The sequence below is a fragment of the Orbicella franksi genome, chromosome 5 (genome assembly GCF_964199315.1).
Source record: "Orbicella franksi chromosome 5, jaOrbFran1.1, whole genome shotgun sequence".
NCBI lineage: Eukaryota > Metazoa > Cnidaria > Anthozoa > Scleractinia > Merulinidae > Orbicella > Orbicella franksi.
Genome location: NC_138149.1, coordinates 19,884,312 through 19,911,392, shown reverse-complemented (window position 1 = coordinate 19,911,392; position 27,081 = coordinate 19,884,312). Strand labels below are relative to the sequence as shown.

General features: G+C 38.1%; 3 protein-coding genes across 15 annotated transcripts in view; 2 read left to right on the top strand and 1 right to left on the bottom strand.

Annotated features, from left to right (window-relative positions):
* The window catches only part of LOC145487524 (polyglutamylase complex subunit TTLL1-like), a 104,507-nt gene extending 100,998 nt beyond the window's left edge, over positions 1 to 3,509 (bottom strand). For 2 of the 4 annotated variants that reach the window (XM_081466344.1, XM_081466346.1), the window contains exons 1-2: positions 3,190 to 3,405; positions 1,205 to 1,270 (exon numbers count right to left, since the gene is read on the bottom strand). In XM_081466344.1, coding sequence (XP_081322470.1) covers positions 1,205 to 1,270; positions 3,190 to 3,305 — 182 coding nt within the window. In that variant the 5' untranslated portion in view covers positions 3,306 to 3,405. Of the gene's footprint in view, positions 1 to 1,204; positions 1,271 to 3,163; positions 3,406 to 3,451 lie in introns of those variants that run through there. The other 2 variants (XM_081466345.1, XM_081466347.1) reach the window with 2 other exon arrangements.
* Positions 3,510 to 3,601: 92 nt separating this feature from the next.
* LOC145487495 (transcriptional repressor NF-X1-like) overlaps positions 3,602 to 27,081 on the top strand; it is a 219,357-nt gene continuing 195,877 nt past the window's right edge. For 6 of the 10 annotated variants that reach the window (XM_081466289.1, XM_081466294.1, XM_081466293.1 and 3 more), the window contains exons 1-5: positions 3,603 to 3,703; positions 9,663 to 11,156; positions 12,652 to 12,729; positions 15,333 to 15,383; positions 21,912 to 21,969. In XM_081466289.1, coding sequence (XP_081322415.1) covers positions 9,698 to 11,156; positions 12,652 to 12,729; positions 15,333 to 15,383; positions 21,912 to 21,969 — 1,646 coding nt within the window. In that variant the 5' untranslated portion in view covers positions 3,603 to 3,703; positions 9,663 to 9,697. Of the gene's footprint in view, positions 3,768 to 9,662; positions 11,157 to 12,651; positions 12,730 to 15,332; positions 15,384 to 21,911; positions 21,970 to 27,081 lie in introns of all 10 variants that reach the window. The other 4 variants (XM_081466292.1, XM_081466291.1, XM_081466298.1 and 1 more) reach the window with 4 other exon arrangements.
* Positions 22,314 to 26,992, top strand: LOC145487566 (uncharacterized). Its single transcript, XM_081466394.1, has 2 exons — positions 22,314 to 25,666; positions 25,937 to 26,992. Exons 1-2 carry the CDS (start codon positions 25,556 to 25,558, stop codon positions 26,288 to 26,290), a joined length of 465 nt encoding a protein of 154 aa, XP_081322520.1. The 5' UTR covers positions 22,314 to 25,555; the 3' UTR covers positions 26,291 to 26,992.

The following is a 27,081-nucleotide window of genomic DNA, read 5'->3' as shown; positions in this document are numbered from 1 at the left end:
AAACTTACTTTTGTTTTTTGTGCGAATTTCAGAAGGTCTTTATGTCCCTCTGGTAGTATCATTTTCCATACTCGGAGCCATTCGTCGAAGTTGGTTCTTACCAATCGAAAATCGAAATCCCTGCTGGGCCTTAAGGGTAGTTGAAGCCTCTCATTCTCTTCGCGTGAGATAGGACCGTAAAACATATCTATCACATCAGAAGAGAACCTTGACGCGGCCATGGTTGCTTTATACTAAGGCAGGCTGCTTCTTCAATTGAAAATAATTCTAGGGCCACTGTTGGCGGCAGCGGGCAATGTCGATTTCGGAGCTATAACACAAAGTTTTTTCGTGGCGCGAGTAGGCAGTTTGAGTACGGGGTGCGTGTACACGGAGCGAGTACACACATGTATAAGGGGGGTTCTGGGGACAGGGGTAAAATTCGGATTACTTTTTAGTTGAGCCGCAAGGTGAGACTAAAAAATAATCTAAATTTTACCCCGTCCCCAGAACCCACTTTATACACGTGTGTAGTTTTGTTCTTTTTGGGCAAGTACGTAAGGCCGTCTCCTCAAGAAAATAAAAATCTAAACAACCTCAAAGGTACAGTTTTGAAATAAGTTAGTAAAAACCTTCTTCCTAACAAAGTTTCAGAAAATTGAATTTTTCTATCCTGCATAGGTATAGGTGACTGTTAGAGCAAGCTGCTCGAAGTTGTGAAAACAGTTATGAATTTTTATAGGCTTTAATTTCAAAACTGCTTAAGTTTTGTGTATAACTGCAATTATCAATCAGGTCTTCAAAATGTGTCATAATCAAATTACAACTACATGAGTATAACTACTTGAAAATTATCAGGACATTCCATTGAAGAAGGAGGGAGAGGGGTGTTTTCATATTGATTTCTTGTGAAGATTGACTGTGTAACATTATGGTCACATTAAGCAGACGTCTAACATTATGCAAATTTAGCAGCAAGCAATGCTATATGAAGTGATGGCAACCCCTTCAAATCGCTCGCCATGAATGTGATGGATATTTCTTGACACAGTGAGGATATGTCCCTGGGACATTTAACCCGATTTAACCGACTCTTGTCTTCACCCTGAGGACTTTGCCTTTTTTCCAATAATGCTGATGCATGGGACTTGGCCGAGGGGGGGGGTAGGTGTGCAGGGGGGAAGGAGCTAGGGCACTAAGGAAATGACTGATGCATTATACTTACTGGTCATCGCCAAGCCTGTAGCCTGTTTCCACATTAAATATTGCTCTTACAGTCTGTACGCTGGCCCTAATGAAAGATAGAAACGCTTACCATGTATAAGCTGATCGGATGAAGAAAGCTAAGTAAGATAAGCTTATGCTCGCCCCATGTAAGGGAATCCGGAATCCGGAATCCAACATATTTTTGCCTTTGTAATCCGGAATCCAGGCCTTTGGAATCCGGAATCCAGCCCTTGGAATCCGGAATCTAGCCTCTGGAATCCGGAATCCTACCTTTCAAAACCTTCTCTGTAAAAACTTTGATATCTGCTCGACTGCTCACTTGAAAGTATCATATTTGTCAACACGACGGTGTTGTGGTCTTTGATTCTTAAATAGGCCAGGGCGCATGCATCATTTGTTGAAGATCACCATTTGACATGCACTGTATTGTCTTTGTGTCAGATTTGTGACATTTTTGGCCCTGAAATAACTTCAAGTACAGCGTACTTTTTTAGAACTGTCAACACTGTTCACGGGAGTTGCTTGGCCCCATATTCCTGTACGTTGCTGGGTTTTCGGTATCAAGATGTAAGGAATCGAAGTTAATGCCGGAAAGTCCTGAATTCTCAATAAATGTGATTGCGGTGGAAGCGGTAGTTGACGAGCCTGCTTAAAGATAAAATTGAAGCTTAACCATTTAAAATTTTTGTCTAGGATGTACACCCCATGGAGTAATGCTTGCAGGCGCCAGTCAATTATTAAGTTACTTTTTTAATTTCCGGCGAGCGAGAAATTCAAGCTAGTGTGTTTATTCACTATTTCGACTGTTGGATCTACTGTTCGACATTGCGTTGAGGATTCTAAAAGATGGGAAAACACCGGAGAAAGCATAAAGCTGAGCGGGAAAGGTATATATTAGTCATAAAAGTTTGTTTTAGACTCCTGCTTACGTGAATCCGTGTGTGACATGTGTCGGGTATATGAACATCAAGAGAAATCTTTATGCGGCATTTTGAAGTAATTCAATTGTTTCTCGAACTTATGTTTTCACTTGAATTCATATGCAGGAGTCCAAGAATAAAGAAGAAAGAAAAACAAAAACAAGACAAGGAAATTGCAAGGTTTGTAGGGTTAATTACGAAGTCCCGAGAAGTACGTTCCGGCTACGTTCTCTTTCGATCTCTAGCTCTGACACGTGTGATTATCGGCATCTGCTTGTCAATGGGCAAATATTGCCCGGGAAGTTATCTGAGTGTAGCGAGACTTGAATTTATTCCAATTCATTGTCATTATCGTACAGATGATACAGATCTAGAATAGGAATAGGCAATATAGGTCAATAAGCTAAGGCATGGTAACTTTGCCAAGAAGAATGTATCGAAACGTAATCGAACAGAAAGGGTGTTATATTTCGCCAGTAAAGGTAAATTCTATAAATTTAGCGCAATGTCTCTTCTATGCGAAACCAGGATTAACAGGCGATTTCAATTTGAACATTCAGAGCACCAAACTTCAATTCCTACTACTTTTGGTTCTGTTGACAATATAATCGTTTTGATGAGAACAGTTCGTCAGATAGCTTCAACGCTGTGGATTACTCAGTGGACTTCAGAGACGCCTCTTCTTAACAGGTACCCCAACAAGTTAATTATTTTATCAAAAGTTAATTTAATTGATGCCGTATGAACTCCAGTTTAAGGATATTAACACATTTTGATATATTGAAAAGAAAATGGTATTTTCTTTTTTACTCAATTCGTACTTTAATAGCAGAATCTGCTATCGCAGTACGAATGAACAGCAGAGTTAAAACCTTTGGAATCTGGAATCTCGGAACGTCTGGAATCCGGAATCCATAGGCATGGAATCCGGAATCCAGTCACCAGAATCCGGAATCCACGATGTGGAATCCGGAATCCAAGACCCTCTTGGATTCCTTTACATGGGGCGATTATGCAGACTTAAGATTACAACATACAGTAGTGGTAGCAAACTGTGGCTAACCAGTAAAAATTCCAGTCCTCGTCTTCAGCACAAGGAACCCATCCGCGTTTCTCGAAATTGTTCACCAAGACTGACTTATCTTGGTCGCACACATACTTCACACGTCCTCCAGACATAACTGACACTCACATCCAGAGAATACAAGGAGGCGTCATGTATTCTGCACCAATCGTCAAACTTGGATCAAAAACCAATCGATCTTGGATTTCTACTTACAGCTATCGAAGTATAGCTAACAATAAAACAAATTTGTATAGTTTACTTGACAAGCACAGTGAAAATTGTTCTTTTAAAATATGCATCATGCCGTTTCCTTTCAGAATAACCATAACTATAGAATATCATAGTCCATCGTGGGACTCCTGGTGCACGATATATGACACAGTTACTCTAAGGCTTTGTAGCCGGGCATAACGGGAGGAAAGTGTCACATGGACCATAGTTACTAACTATGCGTGGACAGAGAGGATTGTAAATGGCAGGTTTCGTGCACTGACGAGGAAGGAACCCAAAGGTATAAGCGAGTGATAGTTGTTTCCAAGTTAATTCACGTTGCCCAGTACTCGGCCAGAAAAGACGTAAGCATCTTACCATGACAGGCCCGGTCCAAACTCGGCTCCACTCATGTGCCGAACCAAACTTGATTTAGTTCAACTTTGGAGCGACGGCTGATTCAGACGGAGTTCTTGCGTCGAACTTAATTTGGAAAGCCCGTGGTAAACAATTTTCGATAAGAAAATATGCGTTCTGAATTCCAGAACTATGTCCAGTTCAGAAAGCTGTGGCTAATATTTCGCTGTTATAACAGTGTACAGCGAAAGCAAATGCAATCGAAAGGTTGTTTGTATATATTTAGAAAGGTCTTCTACTGGTAAACTCTAAACTCGACCTGTTAATGAGAAATCTCATAAGCTGGGCTGTTATCTCCAAGAAACTGCAAAAAATGAATTTGCGTTAAAGAAACTTGATTATACAGTTCCCGTTTCTCATAAATCAAAGGTATAAAGCTGAGCTCTGAAACGGGATAGATTTTTTGTTTCCTTTATTTTTAGCGATGACTTCAAGCTTCTTGCATGACTGTTCATGCCACTCAATTTTGAGCCAATCACGAGTGCCCCATTTCGAAAATATGTACATTACGATAATTTATGCATTATGTTCAGCACATGAGGAGAACACCATGTAAATCAACCACCGCTCCAACGTTGCATAGTGTGACAGACCCTGACAAATTTAATGTTGTTTGCTGCTCCAAACCTCACCTGCCAAACCAAACAGTTCAAACGCTGCTCTTCTACTGTACTTAACTCATCAGAACTTTAGGTTCAGCACATGAATAGAGCAGTGTTTGGAACCAGCTTTATGCCGGTAAAGCTTTCAGGTCCTCAACAGTGTAAAACACAGACGGAAGACATGGTCCGTTTATATGGTGTGTATCTGATCGATGGAAATCAATCATTGGAAAGCTAATCGATTTATCAATAATCCTCGACAATACTTGATATTTTTCGATTGATTAGTCATTTTAATGGATTGAAATCGATAATCACAATTTTTATGTAGTTGATGCAAATCGATAATCAAAAGGATTAGCCTGAACAGTTTATTACAGTGAATGTATCCACACGATCTCCTTCCATTTCAGCTCAATAATAATTGTTGATAAAATTGATAGCTAATTACCAAAATCAATCAGAATCGATCAGAATCGATAATCACAAGAAAGTGACCAATTGATTTTTTGCAGTAGGATTTTTAACCCACAAGAACTTCTTTGTGCTGCCATCTTAGCACACGAAGATCTGTATCAAGACGGTACTCACCAAGGGGAAAGGAACGGTTGTATTTACATTTTTCCAGCACTGGCACTTACGAAAGAAAGTGTAAGAAATATTAAAGCGACAAATTCTTATCTCTTGACAATTTAAACTCCAAAGCTCAGTTGGGACAAGGGACTTTTCATGAGCGGAACTTAATTCGCATTTGGACCAACCCAAATTATGAAATGTACGCCTGTTAGTTCAGATGATTACTGGCAGCTACACTGTACTATTCGAATGGCCTAAGAATTGTTTCGAACAGATGATGGCAGCTGTTCGAACAGCCAAAGAATAAGTACTGAAAGGATGCACGTTAGATGAAACTTTGAATTCTTTGATCGGCAAGAGCTGCTGTTTACATGTTTTACAAAGTATTTATATCCAATCAAAATGTAAATAAATATAGCCAAAGAAGAAGTTGATTCTCACCCGTTCTGACAAACAAACAAATTGTCAACTTTACTATCTATACAGCTACTGTTACACAAGAGGTCTTAGGAAGTTTCTTAATGATGTGACTAATATTAAGTTCTAAAGTGTAAGTCATAAAAATTCCAAACCCTGTTGAAGTCTTTTTGTCTGCAAATAAATCATTCTGTAGATTTTATCACTGACAGTGGGAAGATGTTGGTCACATGCTAAGCAACCTGTGAATCGAGAGTTTACAGATTGAGACAGAGATAGGCCTTTGGCTTTTTGTTGGTTTATAATTATTTTCATCAGTGTAGGAACAGTACATTTTAGTCAGTTGGGTCTGAATTAGATACTGGGTTCACTTTGTTTTGTTTTTTGCAAATTATTATTATTATAATGTGTCCAGGAGTCCCAGTTGGGTTTTTACTTCCTTTATTCAGGGAGGTTAAATACAGTAACAGAACTAACTGGCTTTGGCTAAAACGTAAATTGTGCAACGGTAGAATGGTAGTCTTTAAATCTACATTTAAGTGTAGTCATGCTGATGTGAAGGACATTTTGTTATAGTGTACTCAAAAAGTGCAAATACTTAGGTCACGTGACTTTGAACGTTTAGTGAATGTTTTGCAACCATATGGAGATGTTGTTTACTAGTTTTTAGGGTTGTAATTCGTCGAAGGGATTTCTGTTCATTTTAAGTTTGAATAAATGGTTTAACTCAGAACCACTAACATCAAGCTGGTTATCCAGAGACATTTACCAGACTGTATTGTATACAGACATTTACCAGACTGTATTTACATTTAACAGACTGTATTGTCAGTTCTAAATCTACTACTACTTTAGCATATCGATGTAAGTAGTATGTTTTTGGGGGGGCCATACGATTAGTGCTAATGGTATGGCCCCCAAAATATAACAACACGCAATAACATATGCATTAAGGTATTTCTTGTAATGTCCATTTACAGCATGTTTCAGCAGTTATTTGCTTGCATTGGAAGTTAAACATAGGCACGCTTATGTGCTATATATGCTGTTCAGTGTTAGTTGTTATCATTCCCTAAAGAAGTCTCAGACAGAGACGAAATGCGTCAGAAATAAACGAAAAAGCTTACAACTACAAGAAGTCTTGCTTTGTGCTGCTCACTAGTCTTCGTTAAAAAATTAAAAAACTAAAAAGAACATTAAAAAATTCCAATAACCTTCCAAGCAGATGGGCTTAGAGGGTAGATCGTAGATTGCAACCCAATATTTTTTGTCACTTTTTAAATTTTTTAAGAATTTTTTAACTGTAGTCATGCTAACTGATATGAATGACATTTTGTTATAGTGTACTTAAAAAGTGTGAACACTTGGGTCATGTCACTTTGAACACTTAGCGAATGTTTTGTGACCATGTGGAGATGTTGTTTACTAGTTTTTAGGGTTGTAATGCGTCGAAGAGATTGCTGTTCATTTCAAGTTTGAATAAATGGTTTAACTCAGAACCACTAACATCAAGCTGGTCATCCAGAGACATTCACCAGACTTAGACTGTATTGTCAGTTATAAATCTACTACTACTTTAGCACATCTATGTAAAAACAGTGAAACCTCTATCAAGCGGACAACCTCGGGATCTTTCCAAGTGTTCGCTTAATAGAGGGTATCCGCTTAATAAAGGTTTATAACAATTGGACAATGTTTGTCAACAACTGACTTTCAACGGTTCCCCTGTACTGTAATAATGTTCTAGGTTGTTAGCGAAGCTATTCAGAGTTCAAGTTCATCAGCTTTCATTACCAACTTTAATTTGACATTAGTTCATATAGTGTGATCGTTCGGGTGAGAGTAGTTCTGAAAAGAACCGTTGTTGGTGACTTACATTTCGACGACCTGAGCGCAAGTCATCTTCAGAGTCAAGTGAATAGTGTTTGTCAGTCGATGATGTTATAAATCTGGTCCGTTAAACGTGATTGGTCAGTTTAGCCATGATTATATTGGCTGAAAGACTCGTGTAAAGTTTGTCATCAGTCATTGGTCGGTTTCGATCCATCTATTGTCAAATTGGTCGGTTTTTGGTCCGTGGTTAGTCAAATTAAGTCGGTCTGTTAGAAGTCCGTTTGTCAGTTTTGTTTCTGTCATGGATAAGTTGTTTGTAAGGCGCCGGTAGTTGTTGACAACTGTTAAGAGGCGTTTGTTCTAGGTTAGTGCACCAGCTTTCCAGAGTCAGTCGCTGAAAATAGTTTGTACTGTAGGTTAAGCACTGAGCAGAGTTCCAGTCAATGTTGTGGTTTGTCAGCTGATGATGTACAACAATGTGATTGTTGGCATCACCATTTCTCATGGCTCGTTTGTGTTCAGTTAGTCTCGTGTTAAGGTTTCTGCCAGTCTCACCAATGTAGGAAGCCTGGCAGTCGGAGCATTTGATCTTGTAAACTGCTCCCTGTCTGTCGTTAGGTTCGTCCCTGTCTTTAATGTTGGTCAGTTAATGTTGTAACGTAGTTGTAGGTTTGTGGGCTACACGGATGTTGTAGGGCTGTAGGATCCCTGAGATGGTCTTGGAAGTGCCCTTAATGTAAGGTATAGTCACTGTAGTAGCAGGTGTTGGGTTCCTGTTCGTTGCGTCAGCTTCAGCAGGTTGGTAAATGTTTCGTTTAATAAAGTCATTGTCGTAGTTGTTTTTGTGAAAAACACGTTCAAGGTATCTGGGGGTTGCCTGTTTCTGTTGTTGTCACAGAAATTGTGATGCAACCTGGGAGGAACGCGCCCTTGCAACTTACAACGACAAACGATACCACTTTAGTTACACTACATTGACGACACCTTTACCGCTGTTCACAAAGACGAAATTGACAATTTTCACGACCACCTAAATGAACAGAATGCTGACATCCAGTTTACTAAAGAGATCAAAGAAAATGGAAAACTTCCTTTTCTAGACTGTTTGGTAAGCCGCGACAACAATGAGCTACGAATGACAGTGTACAGAAAACCGACGCATACCGACAGATTGCTTGACGAATCATCCTACAACCCAACTTCACACAAAGCCATGTGTCCGCTTAATAGAGATTTTTAGCAATAGAAATTAGCCAAAGAAATTTATGTTAGTGTCTGCCTCCGCTTAATAGAGGTGTGCGCTGAGCAGAGGTTTGTTATCAAGGGAAATATGAGACATTAATTTCAGGACCAGGGTAAGTGTCCGCTTAAGAGAGGGTGTCTGCTTAATTGGGGGTCTGCTTAATAGAGGTTTCATTGCAGTATCTTTTTTGGGAGCTATAGATTAGTGCTAAGCGTATGGCCCCCAAAATATAACAACATGCAATGACATGTGCATTAAGGCACATCTTGTACCGTAAGTTTACTGCATGTTTCAGCAGTTATTCACGTCCATGGGAAGTTAAACTTAGGCACGCTTATGTGCTATATATGCTGTTCAGTGTTAGTTGTAATCATTCCCTAAAGAAGTCTCAGGCAGAGATGAAATGCATCGGAAATAAACAGAAAAGCTCACAACTACAAGAAGTCATCCTTTGTGCTGCTCACTAGTCTATTTTAAAAATTAAAAAATTCCAATAACCTTCCAAGCAAATGGGCTTAGAGGATAGATTGTAGAGCGTAGAGCGTAGATGGGCTTAGAGGGTAGATGGTAGATGTTAAGATCGTAAAGCACAGATCGGAGAGAGTAGCTGGTGGAACGTAGAGAGTAGAGCGTAGATAGGCTTAGAGGGTAGATGGTAGATCATAGAGCGTCAATTGAAGAGAGTAGCGGGTAGAATGTAGAGAGTAGAATCTATGTAGATGGTAGAAATATGGCGTAGAGTGTAGAGGGTAAACTCGATACAATTGTACATTAAAAAGATTAGTAAAATACTGTAAACTGTAATAACATTTTAATATACAGTGGAACCTCTAGTTGTGACCACCTCTTGTAAGTGACCAGTTTTCCACAATACCAAAAGTTTTCCAGTCAAATCACTATATTTGGAACCTCGCAAAGTGAAGTTGCTTATAAATTTGTCTGTTGTTGTGTATGATATATCACCGATAAATCAGGAAAATATCACAAGAACAAAGTGTGATATTTGATGATTACTGTTTCTATTACTTTAATTTGTATAGTACTGTACAAGCCATGCATTCAGGACTACAAAGCTAGAGGAACCAGTTTCCCCCTCCTTGTTAGCTAGCTTATATTAATCTAGGCTAGCTAAACTGTAGGTATTTTTCGATTATTTTTTTGTTTGTTGATAGGTCTGCCATAATCTGTACCATAAACAGAGTTTATCATGTCAGAAGAAGGTTTGGCTGCAGGTTCAATAGCGGAGTGCCCATCTGGTTCAACAGCAGAGTGCCCAGCTGGCTCAACCATGGAGTACCCAGTCAGTTCAACCATGGAGTGCCCATCAGGTTCAACAGCAAAGTTCCCAGCAGGTTCAACAGCAGAGTGCCCAGCAGGTTCAACAGCAGAATGCCCAGCTGGCTCAACCATGGAGTACCCAGTCAGTTCAACCATGGAGTGCCCATCAGGTTCAACAGCAAAGTGCCCAGCAGGTTCAAGAGCAGAGTGCCCAGCTGGTTCAACCATGGAGTACCCAGTCAGTTCAACCATGGAGTGCCCAACAGGTTCAACAGCAGAGTCTCCATCAGGTTCAACAGCAGAGTGCCCAGCAGGTTCAACAGCAAGGTGCCCAGCAGGTTCAACAGGAGAGTGCCCAGCAGGTTCAACCGGAGAGTGTCTAGCAGGTTCAACAGCAGAGTGCCCATCTAGTTCAATGGCAGAGTGCCTACCAGGTTTAACCATGGAGTACCCAGTAGATTCAACAGCAGAGTGCCCAGCCAGAGATGACCAAGAGAAACTAAGAACACCAGTTGAACAAAAGAAATTCAAAGTGAGAGGGGCAAATAGACGGAGAGATTACAACAAGAATCAGCACGATAAAATAGGGTCATCTTCATCTCACAGGAGACATGCTTGTGCTAGGTATGAAGATAAGACTCATAGACGCAATAATCCTGGCAAGAAAGGCAAAGACTGTATCAACAATGTGGTAGGTGAAGATATTGCACAGGTGTCAGAAGCAGGTGCATATTATCATGGTGACACTGCTTCAATAACTAAGCCAGAAAGGAAGAGAACAGAAGCAAAGCAAATAGATGGTAATGATCATCAGACTGATGCAAAATACATGTACATGTATACTGCAGAAGTGAATGAGACAAGACAAAAAACAAGAGCTTCTAAACGGATAACTAGCCGAAGAAGTAATCCACAAGGTACGAGACTGCATGAGCAAAGTGAGAGTGCTAGAGGTGGTATTCATGATAGCAAAAGAGATTACATGTCTCCATATTATGATCACCAAGAAGCACCATGTAACCTGTCAATGCAAAGGACAAATTTGTCAAGGCAACCTTGTTATGGTGAATCTAGCAAACCCCATAACAAAGAGAGCAGGCAAAGGGGGTCACAAAGAGCCATAACTACAGCCAAAGCTAGTAAAGGGGACTACAAAAATCAAAAGGAAGATGTGTTTCGTACCCACGGCCATCGTAATCCAGTGCAGTCATCTCAAGCCAGTGTTTTGATAGAGCAGCTAAGGAATGAAACGTATGAATGCATGGTTTGTTGTGATAGGATTCGATGCAGTGCTGCAGTGTGGAGCTGTCACAACTGTCATCATTTGTTTCACTTGGGTTGTGTTAGGAAATGGGCCAAGTCCTCTGCTAATGCCAATGCTATGGAAGGTATGATACCATTCATTATAATTTTAATATAAGCTGGTTTAAAGTATTGTGTCTGTGGTTGTAAACAAATAAAGCTCTATTTGACAGTCATCATAGCAGTTTGCCAAGTTAGAAGTGGCATTGTTGTGCAAGGCTAGAGTTATCTCTTAAGTGGCTGTCTCCTTTTCTAATGCTTGAAGAAAATATTATGTGTGGTTACACAGGGCACTTTTACCATGGTAAATAACGGTTTTCCCATGGGAAATGCCATTTAGTTAGTATGACAAACACTTCCCGAGGTAAATTTCCCACAGTAAATATCCATGGATATGCCAAAAAGATCACACAAAGCACCTGTGACATTTAATATAGTACATGTAAGTTGCAATGTTGTTTTGATGCCCAAGGTACAAGAGCTAATTTTGATGCTCCGTGTGACATCAACATGAAACCGCAAAGGAAAAGTGGTTTTGCTTCGCTAGTTTCACTCCCTGCGTTACCGGAATCAACAATTTTTGACACCATAGATATGGCATGATTTCAGGGAATGCTATGAGTATCTTGTTTATTTCAGGTGACCTCTCAACCTGTTTAATCTTCTTTGCTAGACCGGTTATTTTAACAACGGTTGAAACTGAAAATCCTTCAAAGAAATTGAATATGGATACTCACTCAGTGAATTCCTGTTCAATGGATTTCTTGCTAACCAAAGTGAGACCCGAGAATTACTACTGGTGGTAAAACGAAGATCAACCTGGATCATCCAGTTTTGTACTCTTTCCTGGATATCAGAAATTTCACCGTAATTTCCACAGTTTTCATGATGAAAGTCCTGCTCACGCTGAAAGTCCCATTGTAAATAAACTGAGATGCGTGACATTTTTTTACCTTGACAAACTGCACTAATTGTATGTAAACCCATGTGAGATTCACTGTGGGAAGATTTACCACAGGAAATGACATATACCATGGTGTGTGTGACCTCACCTATCAACTCCTCTTTTCATACTAGAAAATAATAGTGTGTTTACCATGGTTCAAATGATTTCACTTGAGAGAATACTGAGCCATAACAAAGAGCCACTGCCTGCAAATATGCAGAATCCGGCAAAACGACGGAAAATCCTAATTTTCTTTATTTCATCAAAAAGGCCCTTGTGGCGAACTATTTTCAGAAGTATGCTTTTTATTTAATTTGTGAAATCTAGGACAGTTTGCAATACCTGTTGATCAGCAAACGTGGCTGATGGAATTCATGCAAATTTGAGCATTTTAAAACAGGCCAGTACAGAAAGAAAGAAACTTGCCTGCACAATCTGCACAACTTTCCTTATTGTAACACCAACAAAAATTAGGTCCATGATTAGTACAATTTTGTTTCTAAATCCTGGCTTGATTAAAAATGCAGATATAATGTTTTTGTACTCAGCCCTTCATTTATGTTGGATCTAAAGCATTGATCAGAAACACACAACTTGCAGTACTTTATCATGACTCCACTCTTATATACTTTCAGGGAAAACTTGTGGATGGCGATGTCCAGGATGTCAAAACGCTACTCAAGAGATACCAAGTGTTTACAAATGCTTTTGTGGTATGGAGTACTTCATTTTTCATGCATCTTCTGATGCATTTTACTTCATGCAGAATACGTATTGAATTAAACTGGACAATCAGTATTCCTTAAAGTGCCAGTTGGATTATATTTATTCTGAATTCAATGTTCCTACATTGTTTGAAAGTTATGTAGTAATAGTGGTAACTTGCCTGTTAAGGCCTTTTGTTCAACCCAAGCTCTGGAAGTCAGTTGATGATATTTCTTGAGCTTTTGCATCTGCTGTTTGTTGGCATGTTCCTACTGTGGAGCCAGACACACATGTGGTCCCAGTGATGTTATACTTGCAATTCAAACTACAGCTCAATGCAGGGGTAATTTACATCCAAGTTAACTTGTGGATCACAATAGTAAATTGTTCTCTTATAGCACTCACTGCCCCTAAGAATTTCATGGTCGCAAGATTTAACCAGAGTAGGAGAGATGTGTAGAGTAAGAGATGTGCCTAATAAGAACATGTCGCTAAAGGGGATGTTGGTGTTTAAAAACTTGGATGCAACTTACGACCTCTTACTTGGCAAAAGGGGCAGAAAGCCTGACCAAATACATTTAGATAGGAAAGGGAGGCCTCAGTTATTTATTGCTCACCTCCAAACCAGCCCACATAGAAACGTTTCCATCAAAATTACGTTAAACACTGGCGGATAAGCTGCACCTTTTTACTCAACATTTTCCTAACAAATCAGGGATGCGGGTTATCTGTGAGAAAATCTGGACAATGTGCCATGAATTTGCATAAATTAACACTTTTCATCAAAAATTTCAAAGTTGGTATAGCAAACTAATAAGAACTTCATGGAACTATATCAGAGTATGTATTGATCATTACTTTTACAAGTTTGGTGGCTCCTAAAAGAGCCGTTTTTGTTCGTAAACATGAGGTTACATTTCTTGTTGTTCAACAGCATTAAACCTTCGTTGAAAAATCTTTCAACCTGTTTAAGGTCACCTTTCTGGAGCAGCTACATTTTAAATGTCCTGCGATAGGAAATCTCCATTCTGCCACAAAGCTGTTTACGGTGTTGCACTGTACTGCGATCAAATAAAGCTTCAAAAGCTACTTGTGTCTAGTACTCCATCTCCTGGTCAAATGCGTGCCTACTAAGTTACGAATGAACAAAAGCATTCGTGTTGTTGTATGTAAAATTCTATTGAAAAACTGACAGGAATGAAAAAATGCCAGTCAAAAAATACCAGAGAAAGATCAAACATAATATTATGTCAAAGTCCGTAGACACCATGTCCATACTATTTCTGTCAGTACTCACTGTTTTCAATGTTTAGTGAGTTTATGCAGGTTCACATTCAATAAATCAAAGAATATAAAAAGCACCTTTTTCAAGACTCCACTGTTGATTTGTTTCATTTTCTTTCCAAAAACTTTTTTCCAAAATTTGAGTTGCCAAACTTGGGGTGTAGCTTATCTGTAAGCGTGGCTTACCCACCGGTGTTTACGGTAATCAACTTTTTATTAGAAACATCCAGTTATATTCTTTATACACTCAGCTGGAGCATTCAATCTTGAATCTACAACTCATCTCTTTTGTGACTGGTTTTACTTTTAAGTTGTTGATACATTGGAACCTGATCTGCTATCTATAACCTAGAAACCTCTTGTAAACATCCAAATGCATTCATTTTAAATAGAGTTCATCTTTTTGTGTTACCGGTAATGAGAAATTTATTCCAAAGAAGGGCTTGTTGCTTGCTTGCTTGTAAGAGGGGAAGGCAAACATAGCAAAATACATAGCTTTGAATTGTTTTGAACACTTATGTTGTAAAACATTGTGAGTATAACATCGCACCCAGATCTGCTGCTGTTAAATTGCAGGCTTATCGGAAAAAAAAAAGTAAGCTTCAAGTGTGTTTTTAATATTAATAGCCATTAACTTGCATTTGGAGAAGGTTTTGCACCACAATTGGCTATTCTGTGTTCAAAACTGGAGAAGTACTAGTTTTCATCTAACTGGTGCTTGAACTCATTGACTCCCTAAAGTGGTTAAAACCAGTTTTGAGGGAGCCTTTTCTTTTTGCCACTTGTGAATTCATCACATCTTATGCCAGAAGATGTATCAGTCATCAGCAGATAGCTTGGCAATAAACCCTAGCTTTCAAAATGGGCCTAAACTGGCATGATATGATAAACTAGACCTTGATAGATGCAGTGAGCCCGTATATTTTTCCTTTTAAAATCAAAGAAAAACTTGACTCTCTCTTCTGTGGACATCAGTGTTCAGTTCATAATGACTACCTTCCTTGATGATCAGATGTAGTGGAAACTTTTCCAAGTGGAATAAAGGAGACTGATTGTGAAAGACCAAGAAAACTTATGGTCTTATGGTTTTTAAGTAAAAACCTACTGATTAAAATATCTAACTAATTGACAAATATTGTAATTCATTATCAGTACTATATTGAGTGAAGCTGAACAATGGAAAGAGTGGGGGGAGGGGGGGGGGGGGGCAGGGGCAGGGAGCAATACTTGTTTTGACACATTTGATTGAGTATCGTTTCTTTACCAGCAGTGTTTTCAAGTAACTTGTGAGCTATTAACATGTACGTTTATCTAATCACATTGACAGGGAAAGTCATTGATCCTGAGTGGAAGCGCCATGAAGGCTTGATACCACATAGTAAGTAAACACTGTGTGACTGTTCTGATCCTTTAACCAATGAAACCTTAGTGCATCACAGTCTTCTTCACAGATTCTGACCTGGAGTGAGGGTGCTCCAGAGTGACCACATGCTGATGTGTTGTAAGCAACACAAAGCTTAGTGGTTTCTGCTAATTTGCGCACTACCCCCTTGTGTGGCATGTAAAACTCCCGGTGCCCAGTCACAGGACCAGAGACTCTTTCAATGATTCCCCCCTCAATCTGATCTTGGTTCACTTGATTGTAGCGCTCATTAATATTGTTCCTTGGGTGTGCAATTTTTTCAAAAGGTTTTCCAAGTGGTAGAGACTCCCCGCCTCATTGCGGGGGAGTGGAAGATGATTGCCTCTCCGAGGAAGCTCAGTCTGATACCATCCGTTTACATTTCCCATTAATTGCTCTTTAAACTCTGCATAAACTTCAGCTTGATCACCAGTGGAAGAATCTGAAAGTCGAAGTACATCTAATCTAATCAGACACAATGGGCAGCATTTATAATTTGCTTCTTTATGCTTGGTTCCAGTGTAATTGACACACAGTCATTTGTTGCTTAGTAACCATTTGCGATCAGCAATTGAGGTTACTACTTTACACTTCTTGACCCTCTTTGAGGTATGAGAACTTTGTTTTGCCAGCAACTTCTGAACAGTCAATTTCAGCCTCAGATTGATTCCAGAAGCATGGCCATGGCCAACCGATTAGCTCTCCACTTAGGCAATTTGGCACTTTTGACCAGACCAGGGGACACTGTAACTTGACCCACTTGACCTTGTCTCATTTCCTCCATTTCTTTTTGTAGTCCAGTTTGAGCTCTAGCTGTGCACATAAGTTTGCTTACTTTTCAGTTAAAAGCTGCTGTCAAAGCTATTTATGGATCAAATTATACACCCACCTTTGTTGTATACCAAATAGTCTTTAAAATCAATTGCTGGCGAGCCTTAGTGAGGCAGCAGCCTATTCTTTACAATAGCGAGAAAAAGCCAAAATTTGTCAGATGTAAGATCGGAGACATGCGCAGTCAATTGTGTTTTTTATATCTGGGCATTTTGATATCGGGGGTGCTTGTGAATGCACGTGGAAATATGGATCGATTTCGAGCAATAGCTGTGTACAGCTGTCCCACTCTGCTAGAAATCAAGGACACAGTAAACGAATGTCTTTAATTGCTTGTGGAAGTATTCATCAAGGTCATGAACGGTTTGGTGATGACTCTCGAGGAAGACAAGATTTTTATGTGTTTGGCTGCTCTATTATGTGAGCAATTTTTGCTGATTCGCGAAGGGAAGTGCCAAGATATTGATCAAGTCCTACTTCATGGAGATCATTTTTTTTTTGTCAGTGCATTTATCAGCAGTGAAGTGTTAGGCAAAAATGCTTCCATTCGGAGTAAACTGCTGACTGCAGCTTGCTAGTCTCGGGAGAAAAGAGAGGAAGGTGTGAAGCCAACCTGCTTTATGTTGGAAAGTGACTTCGGTACCACAGGTAAATCATTCACAGTATTCTTTGCCCGTTGAGGCGTTGAATTTGATCGCTGAGTCAAAATCTCTGCCTGTTGAGGTAAATAATTTGACCATTGAGTTACATTTGCCAGTTGAGGCGAAAGAAAATCTTGCAATCACATTGTTCTGTGGATTTTGATTTCCTTGCTTTAATGTGATTTGATATGACCTTTGATGACATGTTGCGTGACGGCTCCAGTTTCGGTAAACTCACAAATTCATGCTATTAAAATGTCTCATTTTCACTTTTACTGGTAATGTTTAAGCATAAAGGCTAATTTTTAAAAATAATACTTGTGGAAATACATCTACTAAAGGTTTCCTGGGTCTCTTAAACCAAGTTCTGGCATTTGTTATGTTCTTTTTTTAACTCAACATAAACATTTTGGGGCTCTGTTGCTGTTTCACAAAAGCCCTTTAAAACTAAACTAGTTGGAAAAATCATAATTCTCTTTTAAAAAGCTACACCAACTCCTATTAGACTGTTTATTTCAAATTGTATTATCAGTATTTCTTTCAAGCTCTGACGCCAGCACCCACTTTCACATTGAAACTCCTAGTCTTAAGTAAAGTTAAAAAACACTTTACAGTTTCCAAATATCAGCCGTAATACTGAACTCCAAATAGCTAAAATTCATCAGAAATTCACTGCTATTAATCCAACGATGATTAATATGTAAAATGCTGTATGCACCTGCATTATTGACTAATGCAGTGATTTCACAGGCTTTTTTTTACTGGTCAGCAAAATTACCACAGAAACTCGACAGATGAGTGACTGACCACTCCTTTGCATATCATGTACATAATTTGATCACCCATTACAACTCGATACTTGCTATTGCAAATCATGATTCAAAAATTATGAATTTTTCAATATTTTGAATCTTTCAAATTCTGACCTTTTAGAAATGAAACAAAACCTATGCATTACAAAATGAGGATTTAAATTAATATATTAAATCAATAAAAGAAATGCTGATAAAGAAATAAAATTTGGAGCCATTAGATTTTTTCGGAATTACAGTTGAACCTCCAGTTGCGACCATCTTTCGTAAGCAACAACCTCTCCTCACCGACCAGTTTTCGAAAATACCAAAAGTTTCCAAGTCAAATCACTATATTTGGAACCTCTTTTGTGCTAACTCTTGTAAGTGATGGCGACTATTTTTAAAGCTAAAAGTTTGAAATTTTGTTTTGTTCTTAACCGCCTGTAAGTGGCCACCTAATAGATAATAGAGCAGAAATTGGATAATAAGGTGTTGTTCCATTCAACTTATTACGTAGTTTATCAGAAGCAAACCATGATACACTGAATAAATACTTTGGAAAGCTTAAATATTTTTGTGGCTACTAAAAGTTATTACATGAATTTAGATGGGCATTGGCTCATGGGGTAAGTCTCTACAGTTAACACATGCTAATGAGGCAAAATTTTGACCCAATGTGGTCTGAGCTTTCGTAAACGACCACCTCCAATAAGCGACCACCCAGGCTTGACATTTTGGGTTGCTGCTTACGGAGGTTTGACTGTATTTACATGACCATGGATGTGGCCTGATGTCGTCATCATTGATGTTGCTGATCATGAAAAAGTTAAAATATCTGAGATGACTCTGAACTGACTAAATGTGGTGAAGTCATGTGACAGTTTAAAAGTTTCTTAATTGGCCTTTAAAAACTAGAAATTGTTGAAAACTAGTGAGACAACCTCAGATAGTGCAGAGAGTGATTTGTGGCTCTGATAAAGAAGTCACACAGGTCCTCACCCCCTGCCGTTCTCTCCCTTGGTAGTCAACTACGCCTTTTCCCCTTTGCAGAATATGAGTGGACAAAGACTTGATAAGACCTAATCTTAGCAGTGTGTATGTTTCATGTTTGTATATTCTTTCAAGGCCCAAAAATATCTTACAATTACCGTTTGTCAAGACGGATTTAAATTGTATTGTGGTATTTTATGTTAAGTTTTGTTCATTTTAAATTCAATAATATTGAGAAGTGGCAAATGTGACAATTTTACTTTTGACACCGACGTTTGTAACTTGATACTTTTTTTTCCTCACCAATGTATGCAACAAGATACCTTTGTTTCCACAAGAATATAAGAAAGATGTGTATTTGTTTTTACATACTACTATCTGCTGAAAAGTCGAAGAGGAATGATTTTGTTTTATTTATTTTGTTTATCGGTGAAATTTTCATTTCACCAATAAACAAGAACTAATCTAATTATCAAATAGTCATGTGGAGTCACGGAATAGTGTGTTCTTATTCTGTTGCCAGCTTTGGTGTTAACAATAAAACCACGTCAAACTAATACACAATGCTATTGAATAATACAACTGAGGAGCATTTCAATGAGAAGTGTTGAAAATAGGAATCTTTACTTGACCAAAATTATATAACACGTCGGTGAGTGAGTCACCTCATAGACTGATGAAATTAATTGGCGTTTCAGTAAGTGCCACAAAGTCTGCAGCAATAATAACGAAGTTTCTTTTGTCACAAATTTACTAGTGTTACATGTAACTAACGTGAGAAAGTTTCAGCTGAATATGAACTTTTGGCTCTCTTTCGTAGAAGAATAAACAAAGAAGCTGCTAAGGAGAAACAACATGTTTCCATTCTTTATTTGAACTCCTTTCGTCTACCATTATGTAGAACATCAATTTTCCGTATTCTATCAAGGTCCTAAATTTTGAGTGCAGAATGCACTATTGAGATAGTTTTGGGGGCTGCCTGCCGCTAAGGTGTAAACTTTAATGTTTGTTTAATTAGTTAATTTCAATTAATTAATTAATTAGTCTAGAGACAAGGAAATGGTGAGGGTGAGCTGGGAAAGGTAGATGTGTACCCTATGTAAAACGTGTTATATCTACGTCAGTTAGAAGTAAACATCGCAAAGCTATATATTTGTTTCAAGTAACCCCTTGCTCTCCTTGTGGTACTATTCTCTTAAGAACAAAGCCAATTTGCTCTAAACGCATGCACAGATTAGTTAGCGTTCATGTCTTCTATACATTAGGTGGAGGATACATTGCATGCAGGATAACACACAAATGTTGAGTAGTTTTCCTTATGGTAGAACCCAACATGTAAGAGGCATACGTTCTAGCATTGTAAGTGTTGTATGTTTCCACGCGGTTGTTTATGTCATGTAGGGTGATTACCATTTAGCAAAAAATTCCGGAAATTTCGGTTGAAAGTCAAATGTAACAGTAATTGAATTGCAAATGGTAAGCACCATCTTGTTTGGTTGGTTTGTTGATTTTGGAAAAACCTTAACCATTATTCAACGGTCATCCCAGCCGGTTTATTCTGACAAATGGTAAGCACCCGTAATGTCAGGTGCTAGGTAGCGCCACTTGTCCCTTTTTAGTGCAAAAGTTAAACATATCTTTTAGAATTACCCACAGGTCGGTTCAACAAATATCATCTGCTGTTTTCAAACTACAATAGTATGTTTGTCAGGGTTTAAATAAAGAAGGGAAATGTGAAGTTTCTCATGAGCGGCTTATTTATTTCTTGCCTTAACTGCATCTGTAAGAGAGACCAAAAAGTTCCCGAGTTAGTGGCTTTAATATTCTGCAAATTGTAAATTTGTGACAAAAGAAACCAGGAAAGTGCTCAAATATTGCTGCAGACTTCGTGCCACCTAATGAAAACGCAAATTAATTTAATCAGTCTTTGAGGAGTCTCGTTCATTGATGCAGGATAATATCTGCCAACTAGCACTGTTTACCTTCAATACTTCTCATTGAAAATCTTCCCAATGGTATTAATCGATATGGTTGTGTATTAATTTTGAATTGTTTTACTGTTAACAACGAAGGTGGTAACAGAAAAAGAAAGTGGTATTCTGTGACTATCTGATAATTAAATTAGTTCTTGTTCATCTGTGATAAGAAAATTTGCATTTTGAGAAAAAACAAAATTGTTTCTCCTCCATTTCTTCGTCAGATATTTAACGTTCTTTCATTTATCCCCCAAAACAAGCTCATCTTCCGTGTGGTTTGGAGAAAACAAGAGTTTCATGTTACATAACTGCGAGGAAAACAAAAGTATCAAGTTACAAAGTTGGCATGAAGAGCTAAATTGTCATGTTTGTTCAACGTATTATTGAATTTAATATGAATGAAAATCACCGTAAAACACCAGAGTAAAATTTAAAAGCTGTCGTGACAAACAGTAATTGTACGTAATTTTCGGACCTTGAATGAAAATACAGCCTTGAAACGTACTCACTGCTAAGGGGAAAAGCCCTAGCAGACTACCAAGGTAGATACAGTCCGGAAGTGAACCGAGCAGGTGTGAGTACTTTTGGGACCACCGTGCCAGAGCTATCAATTGCAGTCTGCACTATCTGAGATTGTCTCCCTAGTTTAATTTTCTTTTACCTGAAATTTCTGGCTCTTCATCACTGGCATCTTTTAGGAAAAAACTTAAAGCATATATATATTATTGGTAACTATTAACTCTGTCATTAAATAAGGCTTGTCATTAATTACTTTATCTAAATTAGTCATCTGTCCTTTGTATATAAATTGTAGTTTTGTATCTTCATTGTAATCTTGTATCTTAATTTTTGTTATTTATTGATCATTGTACTCTAATTCTATTTTCATTTGTGTGGCAAATCAAAAAAAAAAATTAAAATAAAAAATAAAAGTTATAATTGTAAAAGCACACCTGTACAATTGCAAGTTTTGAATTACAATTCACCATTTTGCTATAGGGTGTAGTTTAATACTTCACAAAAATAATTGCAAATTGCTATTTGACGGAATTTAATTAGGATTCCACTTATTAAACAATTACATTACTTGCTCTCAATTTCCATGAGGTGATAAATTGATTCGGACTTTGGCCTTATTAGAAATCTTGATGTTGTAATTGGTTGTTAGTTAGAGTAGTGCATTACTCAATAGCTCTTGATCGATAAGTATGTGCATCCACTGTGTTGTGATTGTACAATTGTAACACTTTGTACTTTTTCTTTCTCATGCAGGTTGTGGAGAACTCTGTGGGAAACGGAGAGACTTGCTATGCCAGCATCGCTGTAATCAGTAAGAAATAGATTTATTTCTTTATATTTTTGAAAACATTGTTCTTCATCACATCTAACCTTTACAAGGGTAAGTCCTCTTTTTAGATTTGATGTTGTATTTTTAAGCCAGCAGGTTTGTACGCGATTGCTGTTTTTTCTTTATTATCATCTATTATACCAAGTTGTTTTATTTCGATTATTATTCCCTGTTTTCATCCTGCAGAATGATTATTTCTTTTATTTTCTTTTAATTTATGATTTTTCCTTTTTGTAGTTTCTTTTTCATTGTTTCTAAAAAAAATGCACAACAAAACAACACAGCCAAAAAAAAAGAAAAAAAGCTTACTCATAAAAATTGATCTACATGTATAATTATTAGGGAAAAAATATGAGGCGCATGAACTGCATAGACCATGGTGTCTTTCTTAGGTTAAACCATGATGGTTTTTTGTGAAGAACAAAGGTACCGGAGGGAGTCACAAAAACTGAGACCCCATCTCAGTTTTCAAACTCCAGCTTCCTTTTCATGGTACATGTATGAAAACTAAGATCTCAATGATTTAGTAAACCATCAAAATTATGCACAGCAGGTCATATAACATTTCAACATGTAAAGCTTCTTCACTAGCTGCTTTGTTCCTCCTAGCAGTTCACTAATGTACAATTTTTTTAAACATTTGCCATGTGATCTTTGGCAGTGACTTTGATGCCAATGAAAATCTGAGATAAACTTACTGATAGACAGAGTGTTACAGTACAGAGTAGCCTTTGAACAGGTTCCCGGCGAAGACGGAAAAAATTCTAGCAAGCGCGAAACAGAAGAATTTGGAGAGCAAAGCGATCGGGGCAGGGACAGGGGAGCCTGTAGACTTTGTTTTTAATGTGCCTATCCACTCTTGGTGATAAGCCTGTAACAAATCAGTCAATGAGGTAATTAGACCTGTCAAGAGGCTACATTTTCGGTACTTGCAAACAGGTCTAATTGAGCTAATCAAATAGCTGGGCCGGGCGTCATAATATAGATTGCAAGTAAGCAACATGTTCACAGAATATTTCAAACATTTTGTCCTGTCAGAGCCAATACTTAGAGAGCTTAAAACATATTTTGCAATACTGAAATGAGCCTAAAGAAATTATAAGCACGTGATAGAGGTGTCAAACTCTGTGAAGCAACAAGCAGATAACAGTGGAAAGTCTGGAAAACATGCCTTTGATCTCTAAAAAATTGCTATAGCACCGCCAAACGGCTCCACTCCACTAGCTTCTACTTAAAATTCCTCCTCGTAGCAAAGCATAAAGTACCTTTCAGAATCACATGTGAAATAACGAGAGGTTGAGAGACCGAAACTTAAAAGAGAACGGCAAATGCACTTTTGTAATGAACTGTTGGAGTCATATAGTTTTACAAAGATCTGTCAAATATTTATCTCAAAGATGTCAACAATCAGCGATTTAACCAATCATATCATGATACCAGGAGCTGGTATCATAGAACAGCGGCATCAATAGAATGTCTACAGGCTCCCTCGCTTTGTTCGGGCTCACCGGGAGCCTGTTTGCAGGCTAAGCACAGAGTTTTTAATATAGTTATGATAATTATAATACTTAAGTCAGGTTGAAAATCTAATGATGGTCATGACTTTGAAGCTGGGAACTCTTTTTGAAGCATTTTGAATGGTTTTTTGAGGAATTGTTTTTTAAATGTGGGTGAGAGGCTTGGTTATGCCTTTGATGTTATTCCCCAAAGGCAACATGCACCATGGTATAACGATCAGATTTTAGCTGCAAAAAGGATGACAAGAAAAGCAGAAAGGAAATGGCATTCAGCAAACTCCATGTATGACCTAAATGTATACAAATCTGCAAGAAACTCCACTACTAATTTGATTAAAAAGGTACGCTTTGATTTTATCAAAACCTCATTCAAGAAAACAGTTTGGATCAAGGAAATCTCTTTAGGGTCTCAAAGCAGCTGTTACATCAAAGCTTTGATGTTCCACACCCTTCTCACCTTAATAAACCGATGTTGGCAAACGGATGGCTAACTTCTTTGTTGAAAAGATAAGTAATATAACATCCAAATTCAAAGAGTGTACAGTTCAGGATTGTCCAGATTGTGCACCCATCATGGATCCATGTACTCCGTCATTTAGTAATTTCGAAGGAATTACAGAATGTGAAGCTTACAACATTATCAAGAATTTGGCTAAGAAATTGTGGCAGTCTCGATCCCATACCCACACCTCTGGTAGTCAAGTGCATCGATTTCCTCTTACCAGTCGTATCTAACATCTCACTTGATAGTGGTCACTTTCCCTTAGCATGGAAAGAAGTCTTGGTTTTGCCAAGTCTTAAGAAGGCTGGGCTTGACACTGTTTTTAAGAACTACCGCCCTGTAAGTGATCTTTCCTTCATTTCAAAAGTAACTGAAAAAGCTGTGTTTCTTCAAATTGACAATTACATGAAGAAACATGATCTTTATCCACCATTACAATTTGCCAACAAAGAACCATAGTACAGAAACAGCACTTCTGAAAATTACTAATGACATCCTGATGGAAGTGAATTCTCAGCATACTGTTTTACTTGTTTTAGTAGACTTGAGCACTGCCTTTGATACAGTTGATCACAGTGTACTTCTGCGTAAAGTACAAATTTCATTTGGAATTTCTGGAGCACCATTAGATTGGTGTACCTCGTAATTAATGGCCAGAAGACGTGTTTCCATTTCCAGCACCCTTTCTAACAGTCTCTTTCTTGAATGGGGCATTCCACAAGGAACTTGTCTTGGTCCCCTATTATGTATCATCTATTCTTCAAAGCTATTTAAGGTATCATGGTAGGTGGAATTTTACAAAAAATGCGAAAAATCTTTTTTTGGCTGTTCAAATTGTGAAGACTGAGACAACTATTTTGCAAAAAGAATCGGGAAAAAAGCTTTTGTATTTTTTAAGACAAATAAAAAGAAACTATTTTTGAATCTCATTAACCTCTTACGGCACATTGACACCTCTAGTTAAAATTCACCGCCAGTTGTCACATGGATTATGCGAATTGCGGTGTGATATTTTATTTGTGCACGCAAACTGTTCTGAATCACACGGGATCTGGTTGTTTCATTGCAAGTTAGCTTTCGTTCTTGTCAAATTTTCTTCATGTCAGGACGAAAATGCAGGAAAACGTCTTGCCCATTTTCATCCTTGAAGAAGCCGAAGAGGCAAAAATCTGGTGGAACCCACAGGTTCAACGCCGAACAAGATCTTTGGCTCTGAGCAACCATGGGTCACACTGTAACCAAGAAGAATGGTTGAAGGAACTCGAGGACACTAGTCCCGCCAATGAAGTTGAATGACAAACTACAACAAGTGCTAGTTGCATGTAATTGCTGGAAAATGGATGCAATTCCAAAACTTCCACAACTAGAGAGTCAAGCGCAGATGTAGGTGTAGACGATGTAGACCTCGAGATTTCCTCTTTTTGGCTTCACCATAGTTAGTGGAGGGGACTGGTTGTGAAACTGGGCAAACTTCAAAGGGCCGGCCTTTTGTTTCGCGTTTGAGGTTGACATTGACTGAGCACACGCCAAACGTTCATTCCCAAACAATATGGCGGACACGAACGATTTGTATATCATTGGAGATGATTTTGACACTATTTTAGGTATTTTGGAAGAAGAAGAAGAGCTTGATGAACAGTTTAGAGAAGCTGCAGATGAAGTAAGTATTAGATTCTTTCTTAGCCACCCAGAATTTAGCAAAAAGCACTGTGCTTTGACGTTCATCCTTCTTTCAGCTTGATCGAGTATCATGGAGTATCATCGGTGCTGCTTTTTTGTGGCGACTTGTGTTATAACTAAATCCTTGTACTGACGATGTAATTATTAAGTGGTTTCTTATTTTATTTCCATTAACTATGCTTAGAACTAGACTTTGTACTATCGTTTTATGACTGATTTCTCAACTGAAAGTTACTTTTGTTTACAACAGGTTCAACTCGAAAACATTGTGTGCGAACTGTGCCACAAGAAATGCAAAAGCAAGAGCGGACTGAAACGACACAAGACAGTTAAACACAAAGATACGAGAGATGTTGAGAAGCAAAAAGAAGGAGGACAAGAGAGCTATTTAACTTTTGTAGCTTACTCAAGAATTGTTGAAAAAGCTAAACACAAAATTGCTGACAACAAAATCTATCCAAAATCAATCAGAGACGAACTAAGATCCTACACCTACAACAACGGTCTGCAAGACGTAACAGCTGGATTCTGTGATATTGAAGACCTATATAAACGCTTGATAACGTCTGGAAATGCTGAAAGATTTTATTCTTCCTTCTACTAGACCATAGCTCTGAATGCAGTTAAGCATTTTGAGGGATTATCAAGGAACGCTGCTACACTACTGTCTACCAAGGTTGCTGATTGTAAGTTGGCACACAGCAAGGAGAAAATTGAAAGCATGTATACTTGTGCCCCATTAACTAAACTTTCAGATGAAGAAAAAGCTGGACTACAGTATATTGGAGGTTACGTGCTTCATAAACTTCATACCAAGCATGCTGGTAAATCATCAGAAAGTGAGCAGGCGATCTCCATCCTTAAGGCTGGCAAATTAGAAGACCAGAATGCCGTTGAAAGCCAGAAGTTAACTTCATCTTTAAATCGTGGTGGTTTGTGGGCAATTTCAAAAAATGCTCAATCAATTTTTGAGAGAACTGAACATTATTTCAGGGATGCCACTTCTAAGACTAACATGCAAAATATTGCCTATGCTAGTATTATATCAAGATCTGTTCATGATGTTGAAGTTGTCTCAACATACAATTCAATGTTATCCAGTTCTGAACTGATAATCAACAGTAGTGTTGCCAAAGATGTTTTGCACAACATCATACAATTGTATGTCAAAGTGCATTCATTTTCTTTTGGGAAAGATATTATCCAGGAACATAAGATTAGATTGAAACAAATGAAATCAAAAGCACTTCGTAAGGACATAAGGAGAGCCTCCCATGAGTATGACCAACAAAGGCAAAGCTAAAGTGTGAAAATCACCATGCAATAAACAATTTTATTTATTGTGATGCCTTGACCAAATCATGTCCATATTTGTTTGTTTATAATAAGTTACTG